Source organism: Leuresthes tenuis, unplaced genomic scaffold (genome assembly GCF_036924035.1).
Source record: "Leuresthes tenuis unplaced genomic scaffold, fLeuTen1.0.hap1 SCAF_3, whole genome shotgun sequence".
In the NCBI taxonomy this organism is placed as follows: domain Eukaryota; kingdom Metazoa; phylum Chordata; class Actinopteri; order Atheriniformes; family Atherinopsidae; genus Leuresthes; species Leuresthes tenuis.
Window position 1 is genome coordinate 4,641,146 of NW_027325357.1, and position 20,477 is coordinate 4,661,622.

General features: G+C 38.8%; 2 protein-coding genes across 2 annotated transcripts in view; both read right to left on the reverse strand.

Annotated features, from left to right (window-relative positions):
* Nucleotides 1-16,831, reverse strand: part of LOC140302946 (protein-glutamine gamma-glutamyltransferase E-like) — a 302,930-nt gene extending 286,099 nt beyond the window's left edge. Inside the window, exon 1 of the mRNA XM_072381490.1 lies at nucleotides 16,752-16,831. Within this exon, the coding sequence (XP_072237591.1) occupies nucleotides 16,752-16,776 (25 nt within the window). The 5' untranslated portion in view covers nucleotides 16,777-16,831. The remainder of the gene's footprint in view (nucleotides 1-16,751) is intronic.
* On the reverse strand, nucleotides 5,444-14,902 carry LOC140304246 (protein-glutamine gamma-glutamyltransferase E-like). Its single transcript, XM_072383223.1, has 15 exons — nucleotides 14,896-14,902; nucleotides 14,318-14,488; nucleotides 13,143-13,397; nucleotides 12,858-12,976; nucleotides 12,133-12,261; nucleotides 10,553-10,730; nucleotides 10,068-10,203; nucleotides 9,101-9,210; nucleotides 8,820-8,935; nucleotides 8,589-8,715; nucleotides 8,122-8,354; nucleotides 6,939-7,113; nucleotides 6,617-6,780; nucleotides 5,957-6,090; nucleotides 5,444-5,631 (listed from the first exon to the last, which is right to left on the reverse strand). The coding sequence occupies exons 1-15, from the start codon at nucleotides 14,900-14,902 to the stop codon at nucleotides 5,484-5,486; spliced, it is 2,202 nt and encodes a 733-aa protein (XP_072239324.1). The 3' UTR covers nucleotides 5,444-5,483.
* Nucleotides 16,832-20,477: the final 3,646 nt, after the last annotated feature.

The window sequence follows — 20,477 nt, forward strand, 5'->3', positions numbered from 1 at the left end:
TTTTAAACTCACACACCGAACACCTAACATTTGCAGAAGTTTCCTGTAATACCTTGTTTACAGTTGAATATCTCATGATCTTATTTTAAAACTTGTAATTTGTACTTTTGCCTCAAAAGTCTCATCATTTTGACTTTTCAATCTCACAATGTCAAATTTTATTGTCATAATTACAGCATTTATATGTTATAATTTTTACTTTTGTGTCTTGTAATTAAAATGTATTTGAGTAGAAGGAAAAGAAGAATAAAAAATGTTGATAAGAGATGTGCGTCATTTGAAAGTGAAGACCAGGGTGCATGCATTTGGGGATGGGTGGATGGCAATGCCATCAGATAATTACACTGTTGTGCAATAACAGTTCCTTGGTGATCTGTTGCGTTATGCATCACTGACAGGAAACTGACACGGAAACTGTGTATTTTCTTTGTAGGATAACGGTCGGTTGAGTTTTCCTCATCGTAACATATGAGTCAAAAAGTGAGACATTGTGTGTGGAATTAAAAGCGATCAACCGATGTAGGCGTTTGTGTCGTTGGTCAGAAAAAAAAGGATAGAAGAAGAGACGTGAAACAAACATACAAAAAAATAAATAAAAGCATAGAACAACAGCAGTAAAAAAGGTATGAAGGTGATCTTAAAGGATGGAAAAGTGTAGGGAAAAAGACGCATGTGCACCTGACAGTGTGATGCATTAAAAGTGGGCCCAGTGTACATCCTGTGTCCCACACCGGGCAGGCATCCAAGTAGGGCCTCCACCACGGACACCCAAGCCAGAGGGCCCTCTTTTCACTAGGTCGGCAACCTTTAACACTCAAAGAGCCATTTGGACCCGGTTTCCACGCAAAAGAAAACACTGGGAGCCACAAATACTTTTTAACATGTAAAATGAAGATATTGTTTTTTACCTTTACGCTCTGTATAAACCACTACAGTGAGTTACTTACAAAATCCAGGAAGTGCTACAGAGAAAAGGACATTTTATTTATGTAATGAGCACATTTTGAACTCTTAAAAAAGTAAGAACAAAAAAAAGAAGCCTGAGCTGAAGGTCTTTCTCTCACCACAAATTAGGCATATTGGTAAGCTACTCTTTTCTTACATTTCTCTATACCTGGCCTACCTGGAGTTGAAAGTCTCGATAAATGCACAGCATTTTGGCGGACATATACAGGCTTTCGACAAGTGTGACGCATATTTTGAGCGATTAAAAAATAATAAAATATCATTTTATTTTAATATATCGAAATCACAATAATCTACAATAATAATAATAAAAAAAATGAACTGACACAAATAAAATACACTTCAATTGGATATTTTGTCATTTATTTTCTCCAGCCATGCGGAGCCACAGCATAAGGATGAAAGAGCCGCGGGATGCTGACCCCTGCACTAGACCTTCACTATTCTTTATGGATTTTTCATTTATTTTATGCAATTTATTGATTTTAGTGTGTGAGAGTGATACATTAAAATAAACGCTGCATTGCATGGCAATAAATTAATTAGAGAATTAAACTAAAGATACAACTTTTTTTATATCTACTGATTTTTACTTTTGTCTCAAAAGTCTCATAATTTCAACTTTTTATTTAATGATTAGTTTTTTATCTCATAATTTTGACTTTTGTATGTTATAAATTTGGTCTTTTTGTCTTATTGATGACTTTGTATCTCAGAATTTTTACTTTTTATCTCACAATGTTGACTATTCTCATAATTATAACATAAATTTTACTTTTGTTTCTTGTAATTAAGATGAATTTGAGTACAAGACAAAGAAGAAGAAAACATGTGGATGAGAGACGTGAGTCATTTGAAAGTGAAGACCAGGGTGCATGCATTTGGGGATGGGTGGATGGTAATGCCATCAGATAATTACACTGTTGTGCAATAACAGTTCCTTGGTGATCTGTTGCGTTATGCATCACTGACAGGAAACTGACATGGAAACTGTATATTTTCTTTGTAGGATAACGGTCGGTTGAGTTTTCCTCATCGTAACATATGAGTCAAAAAGTGAGACATTGTGTGTGGAATTAAAAGCGATCAACCGATGTAGGCGTTTGTGTCGTTGGTCAGAAAAAAAAGGATAGAAGAAGAGACGTGAAACAAACATACAAAAAAATAAATAAAAGCATAGAACAACAGCAGTAAAAAAGGTATGAAGGTGATCTTAAAGGATGGAAAAGTGTAGGGAAAAAGACGCATGTGCACCTGACAGTGTGATGCATTAAAAGTGGGCCCAGTGTACATCCTGTGTCCCACACCGGGCAGGCATCCAAGAAGGGCCTCCACCACGGACACCCACCCAAGCCAGAGGGCCCCCTTTTCACTAGACCATGGGTCGGCAACCTTTAACACTCAAAGAGCCATTTGGACGCGGTTTCCACGCAAAAGAAAACACTGGGAGCCACAAATACTTTTTAACATGTAAAATGAAGATATTGTTTTTTACCTTTACGCTCTGTATAAACCACTACAGTGAGTTACTTACAAAATCCAGGAAGTGCTACAGAGAAAAGGACATTTTATTTATGTAATGAGCACATTTTGAACTCTTAAAAAAGTAAGAACAAAAAAAAGAAGCCTGAGCTGAAGGTCTTTCTCTCACCACAAATTAGGCATATTGGTAAGCTACTCTTTTCTTACATTTCTCTATACCTGGCCTACCTGGAGTTGAAAGTCTCGATAAATGCACAGCATTTTGGCGGACATATACAGGCTTTCGACAAGTGTGACGCATATTTTGAGCGATTAAAAAATAATAAAATATCATTTTATTTTAATATATCGAAATCACAATAATCTACAATAATAATAATAAAAAAAATGAACTGACACAAATAAAATACACTTCAATTGGATATTTTGTCATTTATTTTCTCCAGCCATGCGGAGCCACAGCATAAGGATGAAAGAGCCGCGGGATGCTGACCCCTGCACTAGACCTTCACTATTCTTTATGGATTTTTCATTTATTTTATGCAATTTATTGATTTTAGTGTGTGAGAGTGATGCATTAAAATAAACGCTGCATTGCATGGCAATAAATTAATTAGAGAATTAAACTAAAGATACAACTTTTTTTATATCTACTGATTTTTACTTTTGTCTCAAAAGTCTCATAATTTCAACTTTTTATTTAATAATTACTTTTTTATCTCATAATTTTGACTTTTGTATGTTATAAATTTCGTCTTTTTGTCTTATTGATAACTTTGTATCTCAGAATTTTTACTTTTTATCTCACAATGTCGACTATTCTCATAATTGTAACATAAATTTTACTTTTGTTTCTTGTAATTAAGATGAATTTGAGTACAAGACAAAGAAGAAGAAAACATGTGGATGAGAGACGTGAGTCATTTGAAAGTGAAGACCAGGGTGCATGCATTTGGGGATGGGTGGATGGTAATGCCATCAGATAATTACACATAATCCAACACCTTTTATTAGGCTCATCACATGAGACAAAGTCATTTTAATGAAACTACACAGCAGTTCCTTTGTGATCAGTTGCATTATGCATCACTGACAAGCAGCTGACACGGAAACTGTATGTTTTCTTTGTAGGATAATAGTCGGTTGAGTTTTGCTCATTGTCACATATATGAGTCAAAAAGTGAGACATTGTGCTTGGAATTAAAAGCGATCAACCGATTTAGGTGTTTGTGTCGTTGGTCAGAAAAAAAGGATAGAAGAAGAGACGTGAAACAAACATAAGAAATAAAAAATAATGGCACCAAAAGAACAAACAACTGCATCAAAAAAGGTATGAAAAGATGGAAAGGTGTAGGAAAAAAGACGGATATTCACCTGAGAGTGTGATGCATTAAAGGCTTAAGTGGCTGCAGTGGGTGGATTCCACAATGCTTGCCGTAAAACTCAGTGGTGCTCCTGGCTTGTTGTGCACCCTGGGCGGACAACCACCTATGTCCGCGATTATCAGTGTTAAATAATATGATGAACTACTTCTTTGTACTACTTTGTTCTTGTGACCGCAGGTAAGTTTTAATTAGCTTCAGCTTTGAAAAACTCCTTTCTGCCTCAGCTACACTTACAGGAAGGGTCAGATCAATTCTGAGAGCAAGGTAGACTCAAGGTCTTTTTATAATTTATAATAGAAATTTCTAGCTTTAAATCTTTACTTTTCTCTAAGAAGTCTCACAATTTTGCCTTTCTTCTCACAATGTTGACTTTTATTCTCATATTTATAACTTTTATATCTTATAGTTTTTACTTTTGTGTCTTGTAATTAAGATGTATTTGAGTAGAAGGAAAATATAATTCCATAAGTTCCTTGGTGACCTGTTGTGTTATGCATCACTGACAAGAAACTGACACAGAAGCTGTCTGTTTTCTTTGTAGGATAATAGTCAGTTGAGTTTTCCTCATCGTCACATATATGAGTCAAAAAGTGAAACATTGTGCGTGGAATTAAAAGCGATCAACCGATGTAGGCGTTTGTGTTGTTGGTCAGAAAAAAAAAGATGTCAGCAAAAACATTGATGTCAATATTTAATTTCCCTTTAGTTAACTTTTTTTGTATATCATATACATATGCTGAAAATGAAGATTCTGGTCAAATAAAACAAACAAGCTACCTGAGCTTTGCTACATATTTACTTTCCTGGGATTTGAAGTGGGGAAAAAAAGGGAATTCAGAGAGTATTAACATGCATTTTGGAAAATCTGTCCCTGTTAGGGTTGATATGTCTCCACAACATAGGAAAAAATACACAAGATGCACAGAAAGCAAATACCATTAATGTTTTATTTGATTTTCAGCTCATGAAAGCTTTACATCTCTCATTCTATGACTTGGAGCAAAGACTTTATGACTTGGCAGGAACAAACAGAAAACCAGAGAAGGAAATTGAAATTTGGATATTCTGTCAGATGAAGGAGTGGTAAGCAGCAAAAATACTGATCAACTGGTGAAAAACAGCACTTTTTAAGTATTACAATTCACAGTACTTGGATGAACATGTGTCTTTAAATACCCTGAATCCAGCAGTTTCAAGTGGAAATCTCTGTTATCAAAATCAAATTTTCAAAATGGCGCCGCTCTGGAGGCGGGCATTGTTGTTATTCTTTGCATCTTCTTGAGATTTTTTCTGTGAAAACAGATTTTTCTACACTGGTTTGGATGCTATGCTGCTGGAAGGACATTTTTTTTACATATGTTATGATGAGAAAGTGGTGAACCTGCAGCTCACGGAGCTTTCCAAAGTCCGAGTAAGGCCTGGAATAAGACTCCAAATCAAGATGAGCTGAAGAGGAGACGTCTGGGGTGCACAGATGTGCTTTAACAATAGTATATCTTTTACAATATTTAATACTGTGGCAATATATTTCCCTTTTAGGGATTAATAGAGTTTTAATATATTTAAATAAGTGAAGTTATATCAAAGAATATATATGTATCCCTACAGTAAGCATCCCCAGAGTATCTCAAGTTTAAAGCAAAGCAGAATTTAAGGTTCAACTGTGACTGTGCAGCTGTCTTTGATGTCTCTGAAAGAGGAGGAGTCGAAGCTGATATTGAGAGTCCTCTCTCCACTCTTGTAGGGAACAAAGAAGATCTTGGCACAAACCCTGACGTTTGGCCGTAGGTTTGGAAGTCTGAGAATGACACAGAAGCAAAAAGGAATCAATTTGTGGGTTCATCATTTCCAGATTCTGTGCAGGATGAGGGCTTTCATTAAAACAGTTCCTGATTTAAACAAAGAGTTTGCAAGTTTTACAGATTTATTTAGTCTGTCATGACATACAGCTGCTTGTCTTCTGTAATTTATTTAACTTTTACTTATTTTTCTAACTAAAAACCATCTGCAGATTATATATATATATATATAGTCCTGAAAACACAGCAGACTCATAGTAATTTCCAGCTTTTTTGAGCAGGGTTCATCGTACCCGTGTGATTACGTTAAACGTGTGTACTCACTCGAACAGAGTGTCCCCTTTAAATAAGCCACTTCCAGAGATGGTCACAGAGCAATCTGTCAGAATCTTATTGAGTGGATTCATGAAGACCACTTCAGCATACGACTCTTGGTTAACTCTGCACGGACCAGAGACCTGGAAAACAAACAATCAAACATGCATAACTAACTGGAAAAGCGTCTGTAAATGGGTTTTTGCTACAACCTGCAGAAAAAAAAACAAGAAAACAGACCATCAAATCATGTGATGGTCTGTTTTCTCTCTTATTTTGCCAGGAGTGTTCAAAGGATATAATTGTATATTGTGTAATGACGTGATCCCCTCCACAATAACAATCATGTACAGTCTGGTTCTCAGCTGGTCAGATGAGCAGTAAAACTTGACACATTACACTTTATTTACTTAACTTAGTCTTTGCTAAATGAATAAAGAAACTGTGTAATATGTCATGTGCTGCTGTTCATCTGTTCAAACATAACATCTCTGATGAGCCTGATAAAGAAAACTCTGGAATACCTTTTGTACCTGAAGCATATCTTGTGTGTTTTGTTGGGGATACCTGTCAGCGAATGTGGCAGGTGTTCTTAACACACAGCTGGGTGACAGAAGGTTTTCGAGACAAACATACAGACAAGGAGAGATAGCAGGTTTTTGTACTAACAGTGACGGAGACTGGGGGGTCCTTCAACACGACGCAGTTCTCAGCCAGGAATACATTGCCTGGGTTCTCTTTGTCTGTGACCAAGGCTGAAATGTTCATGCTCTCACTCTGCATCATGTATTTATGGTACTTGGAGAACGGGACCACGATAGGGATGGACAGATCTGGAGGACAGAATAGAAGAGATTGAGACTTCAACAGCTAAACTAGCAGGAAGCTTCACATCTCAGCAGCCAACACTGTGAGATACAGTATCTATATCAGACGAATCCGCTTCTAAAAGTCAGATCTATGCAGAAAAATATCACCATAGAAGAATCACCTTTTCCAGGCTGCAGCTTCTGCTCCGTCACCTCATTCTGGATGTTTCCGACTGGCGAGCCGTTGTATCTCATTGCCTGGACGCTGATGTTGACAGACAGCAGCCTGGGATAGCTGCAATCGCAGCTCAGCACCAACTTCAGCTTCACATCCTCACCGTTCAGCGGCTCGGACACCTGCAGCACCACAGAATCAGAGGAACGAGAAACTTTTTTATCCAGACATTTATTCACATTTAAGTGAGTAGCAGGTATCTGATCTGTTTAGCCCTGAAGAGCTGAACAAGAAGGTTTGAGGCGATTACATTTTACACCAACGGTAATGAACAGTCTGTCACTTTTCAAAAGTTTATCTACAGTCTATGAGTCTAACTTTCAATAATTCCCCTTGATATTCTTCCTGTCTGAATGTTCAGAGAAAAGATCATTTAGGTAATGTTTTAACTTGTGAAGTTCCTCGAATTAAACCCACCCACCCCCAACAACATTTATGATCAACACCAGTCACATTTTTTCTTGAATAAAGCTCCCTGAATTTTGTTCTACCTTTGACCTGCCTGTTACCTCGATTCCTCTCTCCTCGAGTCTCCTCGTTGCATCCTGGGACTAAGTGATGGGGAGAGGAGACAAGGAGAGGAGGCAAGGATGTGCAAACTGGGATAAAGGGTTTGCCTTTGCAGGTAAAAACACTGTACCTGCAGATATTATTCAGGGCTGAAAAAAGCCAGGTTTGTATATTTCTATTGGCTGAGTATACCTCAAAAAGAAACACTTAAAACCCATAAAGTTGTAAGGCTGCAACTGACCTGAAGCAGGATTAATGAAGTAAAAAAAAAGTCATAAAATGCACATTTTTGTGCATAAATTTGAAATTGTTTCACATCCTGAGGATGTCTCATGTTTCGCTGGCTTGTTGTTTTCATTTTTACTGTTATTTACTGTTTGTTTTGGCTCTCTTAGCATGTGAGGGACATAGTGTGGCTTGTTGTGAATACATAGAGGGGAAAGGCAGCGGTGGTCCTGGACTGGACTCATAGTAGTGATATTAGAAGCTTTTTATGCTGAGCATCTTAAACAAACAGTGACGGGAAAAGTTTAATCTAAAACAGGGTTTATAGCAAACAGACAACAAAGTCTTACACTGAGATAAAATAGGAAGAAGAGCGAATAGCTTCTGTCACCCACCTCTTCAAATCGCATCGTCAGTTTTGGTGCTGGAGGGAAGCCGTTCATCATAGGCTCACTTGAGCCGTTCATCACAGGCTCACTTGAGCCGTTCATCACAGGCTCACTTGCGTTGTTCATCACAGGCTCACTTGAGCCGTTCATCACCAGCTCTCTTGTGTTGTACGCCTCCATCGGTCCACTCTCGTTTACCGCAAGGGCGTATTGGAAGACAAGCCTCTCCAATAATGATCCTGTAAAGACGATAATTCAGTCGATCATGAAAGCCACATGAACTTGAGGACATTTTGGTCAGACATCAGGCCACGTGAAAGCTGAGTGGTTAGCGTAGGTACAAAGATAAAAGAGCTTTGTAGAAAATGCATATCTTTAAACTAAATGAGAGGATTTCTAATTTTAATGGCTGTACAGTGCGAATAGCAGACATGTTTGCATCTGTGTGGGATCTGTTTGCCAGGTGAGCTCACCTTCTCTGTACTTGTAGGTGTTTGTGACGTCCAGCCTCTTATTGGAGCCGACAGACTTGGTTGACGTGTTCTGTCCGATTGCCGAGGGGTCAGAATATACTTTCACCTTTGAACCGTCAGTTTTAACCTGACAGGACACACAAACAAAAATAAAGAATCCATCTTTTCACACTAAAGGTCTCATTATTGACAAAAAGTGATTCAAGTGAAGCTGTAGCTCTGCGCACTGACCAGCCAGGTAATGCGGTCAGCATTAACTTCAGCAAAGACAAACGGGACGTCGTATTTGAGATGGGTATCCCCGTTCAAGATGGCTGAGACCGAGGCTGGACCACAGCGGTACACACCTGCAGGACACAAAACAAATCATTAAAATCCTCTTTAATTCAAAGCTTTTGTACTGGATATCATATGAACTTTGAACAGAAGGAGCAGGAAACAGCGTCATCAGAGAATTAAATAAATGTATCTCAGTTCAAATTTATGGAGACAAGAGAAGAACGAGTCAGTACCATCACTCGTCTCCTGTGGTGTCGGATCCAGAACCTGCCAGCCGTCATATTTGCCGTCTCCTGCCAGGTCTGGTCGCTTCATCCATCCCTCCACCCAGACGTGGAAGTTCCTTAAGACACAACACAGCATTCAGATTCTGAAGGAGCACCGGAGCAGAAAGACCAGAGGGTTCTGCAGCACCGGAGAACCTTCATCTGCTCACTGTAGATCACAGATTATATTTCTAATTCCGGATCATCCCGGGTTTGAAAATAACAAACTTCTGAGAGCACTCAAACTTTCAGGTCAAGGATAATACTTAATTTTAACCCCCTCCAGACAAGTTTAAAATTTTGTCCTGATTTGAGTAAGATTTGATTCTGATTTTCCAAACAAGGTGTCAAAGAGAAAGGAAGGAAAAAAATGTAAACTCTGGATCAATAAACAGGCACCAGATATATATTTGACATTATTGAGGTTTAACAACACCTTAGGTTAAGAGAATAACCTTCCACTCAAGATCATTTCTCATCCTGCAGATTGGTTTAACAGTGAAAACCATCTGAATAAACCTGGACGGATGGTCTGTTTTCTAAGTCACATTATGTGCCCTTAAAGGCCCTTAAAGAGAGTTGTTTTTGTAATTCTCCTCTCTGCCACAAGAGGGAGTTAAACCGAACCACTGCCCTTGGACCTCTTTGGATTTGGACTTGGGATCGGGCCTCTAAACTTTCAGTAGGTGATTGAGTATAAACAAAATTGGACTTGAAATTTTTCTGATCAAGTCGTGTTCTGTGATTAGAATCTCTAATATTCACTGATAAAAACAAAGCTGAAATGATGATTTCGAGGGTGCATGGACAGATAAATGATTTGTTCACAAGCAGACTGGATAGGGATCACTCCCTTGATGGAGTTCAGGCAGGAATATTAATGAATAGGTATAGAGATCGGAAAACAGTCAAAATAACAAACTTTGTGTCTCACCAGACGCTGTCCCTGGCATTTAACTCTCTAAATCCCTCTTCACTGTAGTACGAGTCGATGGTCAGGTTCCCGTTGGTGTCGTGAGCGGATTGGAAGTTGCTGATCACACGGCAGGGGATTCCCAGCAGACGCATCACTGGAACCAGAATCATTTTAAGTGAAATTCTTGTCTGTTTCCATTATTCAGCAGCTTCTCGACGATGTGAAAGATGGTACATTAGTTCTTTCATTGTTAGAATAATATGGATACATAAAATTAAAGCATTTTGCATGCTAGAGTAGTTCTGAGTTATTTCACTCAGACAACAAACATTTAACCTCAATATGTGTCTTGATCGTGAAACTATGGATATTTTCTCATCATATTGTCTGTTATTCATCTTAAGTTACAGGGTTTTGACTGGAAAATGAAATCATTAAATATTTGTAATAACTGAGAATGTTTTTATAGGTGTGGGTGCAGGAGATGCAGAATCAGACCTCACCCGAACACATGACACCGGCGAACACCCAGCACTGTCCATATTTGACCGTTCTGCAGTTGGACTCATACCAGCGTTTGAGGATGGCATAGCTGCCGCTCCAGCGAGTCGGCGGGACCCCACCCCAAAAGCTGCTTCCCCAATTTCCCTGCAGGACGCCACGGTCGTCTGAGCTGTTAATCTGGAATAAAAAAAACCTCGGTTACAAAAGCAAAGATCTCATCCTCATGCCACAATGTCTGTTTGCTGCCTTCCACCGTGGAGGTGAAAGAAACTCAAGCTCATAAATCATCGTTCTGATTTTAGGAAAGTTATTCAGCTGTTGTCGTTTTTTCTTATAAAGCCCAAAAGATTTTAAACACGTGCCAAGCAGTCCAAGTAACATATTTTTCTCCAAATTACAAATAACAACCACACGGTGGAGCGCAAATAAAATAAAAACTTTGATTCATCCTGTTGGGATCGTGTGAAGTACCTATGAGTAGTCAGTATCTGAGGTAGACAGCAGTCAGATTGTTCTCAGTTTGAAGATTAAAGGGACGGATTTTAAGGGGGAGCTCAGCAAAAAGCTACTTGGAACAGGTGAGATAATGTTTAAAGAGAAAGGTCTGTAACTGAGTCTTTTTTCTTTAGAAAAAAAACACATTTTCCCTTGAATTGAAAGCTTAAAAATGAGAAATCATTGTGTTCATTATTATGCTCCTGGACACAACTCTGGTGTTTATTAGCCCTCCACTTTGAGCATTTCTTCACTTGTTTCACTTCACTCTTTTGCTGTGTTTGCAGCAGTCGATGCATCAGACACCTGTTGCTGCACACCTTGTGAGATGCCAGCGACTTGGACAGAGTCAACAATTACGAAATCTTTTCTGAATCTTTGTTAAAGGAGCCAGTGGCATGGTGTATACGTTTTTCTGTTTGCCTTTCGGTTGCTTGGTTTTCATATGGGTTTTCTTCTTGTCAACAGTTTGCTCCTCGCCCTTTAGTTTGCTTGTATCCTGTTTTATTTTGGAGACTTTCCCGTAAGTTTACTCCTTGTTTCATTCGTGGGTTTCAGGCACTCAATGTTCTCACTTGTTTTTCATGTTGTAATTAGGTTTTTCTTTGCTCTTTGCCAGATCATCATCATTTCCTCACGTCCGTCTGCCAGTCGTTTTTGATCCTTTAGTTTTGTTCTTGTATTTCTGTTATTCTCCTCTGCCTCCTGTAGTCCTGCATTTGGGTTCTTTTCCCTCCAAGCTCAGACCATGAATCATAACAGCCAGACTTTAAACTTTCCTACTCACACGCAGCCTTTGGTTGTCTCTCCATGTTATGATGCTTATGTTGTAATCTTTTGTGCAGGCTGATAAACCTTGTACTTGAATTTGCTGTTAAGGTTGTATTTTGGTATGCTGGATGTACACTGGAGATATACTGCTTGTTAAGTATAACGTAAATTAGTTATAGGGGATGAAATGTGCTTTATAAATAGAGTTTCCATCACACTGAAAATCCTGCTTTCACTAACTTCACAGCCCCCCCCGCCAGCACCTAAAAGCTTTGTGAGGAGTTCTGTGTAAGACATAAAGAGTGCGTCCTACCATGGCGCTGAGCACACGGCCGACGTATTTGGGGTCAGAGCGAGCAGCGACGTCTTCGGCTGGATCACGCTGGTGTTCGTTGCTGACGTCCAGTATCTTCAAGCAAATGTCCACCATGTCCTCCTCAAACTGGACAAGAAGAGAGAGACTGCTCTGAAACTTACTCATTCATACTTAATCTGATCAAATGACGACTCTGAACATTTGCATTTTAAAGTAATACAGTAATACAGAGTGCAGGTGATTAAAAAATGCAATAATCACTGAATCATTCATGTTTAATCTAAATAATTTAGATAGAAGTTGATGTATTAACAACAGCCTTTCTGACTCAATGTGAAATCTTCTTTTCTTATTTATTTTTTGGGTTAAGAAAATATTTTTTTCGGATTCTGACTGAAAAATTCAAAATGTAAAATCCAATACTCAACATAAGATAGATTCAAACTTTCATGTTGGAAACCAAAACCTTTTTCTTGCTTTATATCAAGCAAGAAACTTGTGTTAAATTGGACAGCCCAAAGGTGATACTGTTGTTCAGAATGTTTTTGAACACATTAACAGGATAGTGCATATTGTGACAGCCATAATTTGAAGTCAAGTTGAAAGTATTTGGTTGCTGACATACTGAAAATAAGCACCACCACCACTAATGTAGTGCTTTTGTTGTCTGACTGATTCGTCACTGACGCAGTGAAACATACAATACGAGCGTGTTCCTGTACCTGTCCGTAGTCCCAGTTCATTCCAGAGATGTAGTTTGCACTTCCTCTGTAGATTATTCCTTGTTCATTCATCACATACTCTTGTTTCTGCTCCTCATTAGAGAGAAACACAGAGTCCTCTGCAGAAAAATAAATGATGCAGATATACAGACATGTAAATGTGTTGAAATGTAGAAAAACTATCAGCATAAGTAAGTACAAACATGATAAATATCAATAAATCATTGAGAAAGGCAACAGTTTTATGGCTGTCGATAGATGGACAGAAAGAGAAGACAAACTTACCGGGACACCAGGGGTTGAACAGCACCACCAGACTCGCCAGCACCTTTTCTTCGCCCCTGTGCTTCCCTGACAGCTTGTATTCCCCTATGGGGGAGTCGGCCGAGGGCGTAATGCTCAGAGTCAGGATGCCTGTTTGTGGGGAAGAGCTCCTTACAAGCTCTGCCTTCCACACCGCCTTGGCAGACGGTGAACGCTGTACTTCGTCTGGGATACCAAAACGTGACATCGTCCCCATGGCCTCAGATGGATATTTTCCTGCAGAAAGAAGCCACTGAGGGAGTCAGACAACAATATTCTCTATGTATAGATCCATCATTTGTTTTTTTTTTTGCCTGACAATGTATAAATCATACATTTCAACCATATTAATAAATGTCCTCAAATTTTGGAACAGCTGCACAGACATGGTATTTATCAAAACTTATTGAGGTAGTTAAAAAGCTTCTTGGTGGTAAGGCTCTGGGATGGATGAGATTGACCCTGGGATGCTGAAGCTCTGGATGTTGTATTGGCTGACACACCTCTTCAATGTCACATGGAAGTCTGGGACAACACCTGTGTGGAGTGACAGTCTGTGTTTTGTGGACTTGGAGAAGGCTTATGACCATATTGAGTGATTCTGTCGGGGTTGCTTTGGGAGTATGAGGTATCAGAGTTGTTTTTGCGGGCTATTCGGTCGCCGTATAACCAAAACAAAAGCAGTGTCCACATTCTTGGCACAAAATTTAGCTCGTCTACGGTACATGTTGGCTTCCCATTGTCACCGATCATGTTTGTTATTTTCATGAACAGGATTTTACGGCATAGCCGGGATTAGGAGGGCATCTGGTTTGGGAACCTCAGGGAAGCAGCTCTGCTTTTCACAGATGATGCGGTTCTGTTGGCTTCTTCAAGTCATGACCTTGAGGTGCACTGGAGCATTTTGCAGCTGCATGTGAAGCGACCAGGATGAAAGTCAGCTCCTCCAAATCCTAGGCCATGGTTATGAAGGCATGTCTAACTGAGAAGAGGCCCGGTGGCAGAGCCAGAGGACGCTGCCCAGGAGGAGCTGGAAAGTATCGCTGTGGAGAGGGATGTCTGGGTTTCCTCCTGGACCTGTTGTCTCCGTAACTCAACCTGGGATAAGTGTAATATAATGGACTGATGGATGGATGAAATAATTTAAAAAGACCAACCTGTAACTGCAGTGAGGGTGAGAGGATGGAGGTCAGGGCTGAAAGGTTCGGTCAGTGTCAGAGTCAGTTTGAAGGGCTGGCCTCGCCTCACGATCAGCTGATTCCATGTGATTTCATGGGTGTTGTGTTCTCTGTTGTTGGTCCAGGTGTGGAGGTCCACTCCTCTAAAAACTAAAACGAAAAGAGACACATAAAACGTCTGTATTCTCCTCATTCTCTTTATCATTCTTTTAGACTCCAGAAAATGTTCAGAATTTTCCCAACTCTTCACCAATCGTGTCCACAACAGATTTCTGACATTTTGGGTTTGAAAACAGCTCATGCTGGTTTTTGTAAGGCCACATGTAAAAAACTTCTTCCAGGCAACAAAAGTCCACTTTTAAATGACATCTTAGTGTTAATCGTGTCCATCACACCCAACTGAACAGCTTCACACAGACACAGAGGGAGTGTAAGTCCTTAATTCACATCAACAAAGTACATGACAGAAGTCAAAAGGGTTCACATGACGTATTGCAGCACAACTGGGTGGTAGAAACCAGGATGACATGATGACTAAAATATGTAAATCTACTTACAGGCCATTGATATTGCTCAGAGAAGAATAAATAGTGCGTGCCACAGCATGACTATTTCAGAGAAAACTATGTTTGCTTTGAGCCTTAAAATAACAGAAATGTGGAAATCCTCAACAGCATATGTGAAACTTTCAGGCACAAACACAAACCTGATGCAGGGAGAGTTGGTTCAACAGCGGAAAGCACAAAAATTATCTCTGAATGTTGAGTCGAGTGATAACAGACCCTAAAACTAGTTAACCATATATTAACCCATTATAAGCTGATTCAGCATATGCATGGTTTTACCTCTCAAACCTTAATTGAATAAATCCCCAACTTATATATATATATATATATATATATATATATATATATATATATATATATATATATATATCAGATATTGATAAAGCCAGTCATTTACAATAAAAGCTGAATGTTTAACTTCTCAAATAGTTTTTAGCTTCTGTAGAGACTAAGGTTTTATTTAGGTTTTATTTTTTATAAAAGGTTTTAAGTTTTCCCAAAAAATCCTCAATTTTTAAGTTTTTTTTAACAAATCCTCAGGCTATAAAGGTTTATTTAGTTGCTCCTAATCATTTATAATCTTTATAGTCACTTAACAAAAAACTGGTTATTCGGGAAGCAGAATGGATCAATGGCTCTTTCTTTTCCTTCTGTCATCTTGCTGATGGACAGGCAAACAGCATCCTCTCTGTTTTTATTTTCCTTTAGTCTAGTTTAGTTTAGATCTAGTAAGTAAATACATTTGATTTATATAGTACTTTCCAAAGACATATGTCATAAAAATGTCCAATGGAAGAGAGTTCCAGAGGTTAGGATCATTTCCATCATCAGGCAGTGATTTCCCATCCATGCTTGATGTAAAATTTCCCTCTGAGTCGCTTTTTTTTTTGTTTGTTTCAATCTACACGAAATGAAGTCAAAAGGTTTTATTATTTTTAAATCAATAGATAATTAAAGTGCAATAGTTCACAATGGTTCTTGTTGGTTTCGTACTGTTGAACAATGTCCAGATGTTTTTTGAGTCCCTGGCAAAGTGGGATAAAACCAGACTTAATCTTTCAATTGTTAGTCAAATTTAACTGAAATTTGGTGGGATATCTACTGAAGTAACTGTAGTCACTTAGTTTGTGTGTGTTTTTGGCTTCTTTGAACTTTGCTGAAGATTAAACTCGTTGTCTTTCTCACCTTTGTGGAGGTTTCGGTGATGTTTGCTTGTCTTTTTGTCTGTCAGCAGCATAAAAAACTACCAAACAAAATTTGGTTTAATTAAATCAAAGAACCTGATACAATTTGGTGCTGTTCAGATTAAAATCATATTATATGATTGTAGGTTTTCCTTTTTTGGCTTTTAGATAATTATCATGTATTTTTATTATCTATAATAAACGCCGGACCTTGGAAACAATTTTTCTTTGTTCATGCTTTTAACCTGTCGAACAGACACATAAATGAATCATGAAATCTTGAAGAATGTTTTCGGTCAAATCTTAAGCCAGTGCTTTGGTTTTATTGACTAAAGTCACAGTGACAAGCTAGAGCACATCTCATATGCAGTTCTTTGTGCTGAATAAATAAAGGCATCCATCATCTACTGAATGCCTTAGAAAACCAGAAAGGTGACTTGCAGCATGCGGACACAAGATTATTTTCACACTGAATGCTCTGTTTCCAGGACAAGACTTTCTTTCAGTGGTTTCAAATATCTATGATCAGGCTCTCATTCACATTCTACATACACAGCACACAGTTCTGAAGTTTCTAACTCGGTCGAACAACGAACCTCACAGAACATATGATGATGAAGTTCTACCTACAGCACCTGTGTAAAAAAAAGTCACTCGACTTACCGGACTGTGTAAACTCGGTCGTCATCTCTTCAGAACTTTCTCTCTTAACTTGATAACAGACTAATGCACTCTTGCAGGCTCTCAGAAGCACACTGACAGGTGACTCTGCCCAGGTGCATTTTAAAAGATGTCGCACCCAACATGACTACGCAATGTTGGTAACTGTGTGTCGCAACCTCAATCAGAGATTCTTTGGAAGTTGCAGAGTCTGGGTTTAATGAAAAATGACATCAGTGACTGAAGGCTCTGACGTTGGCAGAGCAGAAAACTGGCACCTGCTCCCTTCCCCTGGTGTCCTACTTGTGTCTTACCCCTTTAATGTCCTCGCTACAGGAAGATCAATGGAAAATACATCTTTGCATTTTATCATTTGTATAAGAATGTGTTTTGTGTGACCATCTCTGTAATCATAAAGCCCAATGAGACCCATGTGATTTTAGGCAATAGAAAAACATTTTATTAGCACTGGTGGTTAGCACTCACAGCAAGAAGGTTCCAGGTTCAGCTCCCAGCTGGGAACTTTCTCTGTGGAGTTTGCATGTTCTCCTCATGTATGCGTGGGTTCTCTCCGGCTTCCTCCCACCGTCCATAAACATGCATGTTAGTGACTCTAAATTGTCTTTCGGAGTGAGTGGGAGCATGTGTGTGGTTGTTTGTCTCGTTCATCTCTGTGTGGCCCTGTGATGGACTGGCAACCTGTCCTGTACCCTCTCGCCCGATGACCGCTGTGATAGGCTCCAGCCCCCCCGCGACCCAACCGACGTATAGAAAATGGATGGATGGAAGGATAGAGTCCAATTCATTCAATTTATCAAAATCCAAATTAGTCCAATTCATACATAGAGAGCCAATCTAAAAAAAAGTTGATTTGCTAAAGAAACCAACAGATTATACCGAAACCTCACTTTGATCCAATCTATCATCCTGAGCATGCATGAAAGAAAAACTCCCTTTAAACAGGTTAAAAGCTTCCATCAGAACCAGAACCAGGGATGGCAGCCATCCACCTCGATCCGCTGGGGATTGAGGACACGAAAGAGGCACCATAACACCAGGCCAGGGATACCTTCTGAGAGAGAGAAACACAAGAACAAACTGAAATCTATCAGATAGATATGACTGAAACCACTCTAATGCGGTCCCTTTAATCCCAGTAACCTGTTCAAGTCTCTGTAATATAATGCTGCGATCAATCGTATCGAATGCAGCACTGAGATCCAACAGGACAAGCACAGAAACAAGTCCGCTATCAGAAGCTAACAGGAGATCATTGGTAACTTTCACCAGTGCTGTTTCTGTGCTGTGATGCACTCTGAATCCTGACTGAAACTCTTCAAACAGATTATTTCTGTGTAAATGATCACAAAGTTGAGCTGCAACTATTTTCTCAAGAACTTTAGACAAAAAAATAGGTCGATATAAATTGGGTATAGGTCAATAATTAGCCAACACTGCTGAATCACAAGTAGTTAAAGGTTTAATTACAGCAGCCTTAAAAGTCTGAGGTACATATCCTGCCAACAAAAATAGATTGATCAAATCCAATATGGAAGTGTTGATGAAGGGGAAAACCTCCTTGAACAGTCTGGTTGGGATTGGGTCTAAAATACAAGTTGAAGGTTCCTGTTGTTAGCTCAGAGAGATTGACTGGACAGAAACCACCTAAATACAAATCAGGTTCTAAAGATACTTCTAAAGCTGCTGTAGTTGATGATACATCAGTGATAACAGTGGGAATCTTCTCTCTGATAGAAACCATTTTATTGGTGAAGAAGCTTGTGAAATCATCCTTACTGACAGTTAAAGGAATACATGGCTTGGGCTCTTCGTCACTCCGGCTACAGTGCTGAAAAGACACCTGGGATTGTTCTTATTCTCTTATTTCAATAATTAATAATAAGCAGTTCTTTGTATAATGAAAGGCTTTCTTATATGTTATTAGACTATATTTCCAGACTAACTGAGATGCCATTTTCTATCCAGCTTTCTTGCAGTCTGCTTTAAAGCACATAGCTGTGAAATATACCAGAGCCTGCTTCTTCTGACTGATTACCTTCACTTTCAGAGTTTATCATAAGATAAGATGCATTCACCCACATTTACTTCAGCCAAGATTTACACAAACAATTTCAACAACTCAAGTTGATGGTTTGGTTGCCAAGATGTTTCTGTAATCAATTCCTTTTGAAATTAGTCATGGTGGCAGTAAACACAGCAGTGAGTTTGGGAGAGTTGGAAAAAGGTTGAGAAACAGTAGGCTGGTGCAGGTGTGGCAGTGATTGTGACAAGTCATCTTGTAGGTGTTATCAGACACGCAATGCACTTATTTTCATTGAGTTACCGGTACTTTTTTCTTTTCTTTATACTTTAAGTCATATTTATGAGATAAAAATCTCAGTTAGTGCTGAGTACAGATAAAGTCACTTAGGGGGTAACTTTTATATTCATGCAGATGTTGATATGAACTTTAATTCTATGTTAAGATTCACTCAAAGTGTTCACAGACCTCCACACACAATGACTTAGGGTTATGAGGGAATACTGTAAATTGTTTGCTCTCAATTCTATATTCAAATATAGAATTGTAGACTATACCTAATTTGCATAATCACACATACAAATTTCAAAAACTTGTAATACATTTTTTTTCCATACTTGTGTAAGTAATCAACTGAGGAAGCTTCATGGTGATATCTATAATTTTAAAGTGTTACCCTATTCACCTGTAGTGTCTCGCCTTGAAAGATGAAAATACACGATGTCATACTATTTTAAAACCACACACCAGAAGTTTCCTGGTAATAACTCATATTTTCTATCTCATAATGGGGACTTTTGTATCTCTCAGAAGTTCCACGATTTTTAATTTTGATCTCATAATCGTGATTTACCTTGGGAACATTTATTTTCAGGTGTAAATAAAAGAGGGTTTTGATGCTGATGAGAGGTGTCTCTTAATTGAAAATGAAGACTGGGGTGACATTCTGTCAGAGATCGGTGGTACAGAAGGGAGGACCCAGATGGAGACTTCCAAAAACAGATTTATTACCAAAAACACAAAGTAAGAATCAAGGACGCGGCTGAGCCGGTTATCAAAAATACTTAATGGTGAAACAAAAAAACAAGACTATGAATAACAAGACTGTGACTATGAGGCAAAACCTGACCTGGCAAAACGTGGCATGAATGGTAAGGTGAGGATTTTTGGGTGAGGGTGAGGAGACGAAGCACTGTGGGGAGATGATTAGTGATGAAGTGCAGCTGTGGAACAGAAACAGGTGATGTGAGTGAAACTTAACTTGACAAGGATGAACCTAGAACCTGAAAACATGACAAAAGAAAACTTCAAACGTGACACATACGGAGATAAAAAGTCAAAATCATGAGATCAAAAGTTGAAATTTACCATAATTATGACTTTTGTATCTCATGACATCATTTTGCCTGACGTTGGGGTTCTTTTTTTCTTTCACTGGTGCAATAACAGGTGGATTTCAACAGGGTAAAAATTTGGGCCGTGACGTTAGCAGATTGCTTATTTGAGAATTAAGACTGAGCTGAAACCCAGATTGCATCCAGTCGTGGATGTGTGGATGGTAATTTTGTCATGAATCACAGAGGTGAAACTGGGTTTGTGTGGGGTAAAAGTCTGGTTGAGATTTCGTCATCGTCACATGAGTCAAAAAGGGAGACATTGTGCGTGGAATTAAAAGTGATCAATCGATG

Coding starts and splice junctions, on each gene's coding strand:
- LOC140304246 (XM_072383223.1), bottom strand. Junction 8,936..9,100: donor ACCACAGGAGACGAGTGATG/GTACTGACTCGT, acceptor TGTGTCCTGCAG/GTGTGTACCGCTGTGGTCCA. Junction 8,355..8,588: donor CACCTACAAGTACAGAGAAG/GTGAGCTCACCT, acceptor TCGTCTTTACAG/GATCATTATTGGAGAGGCTT.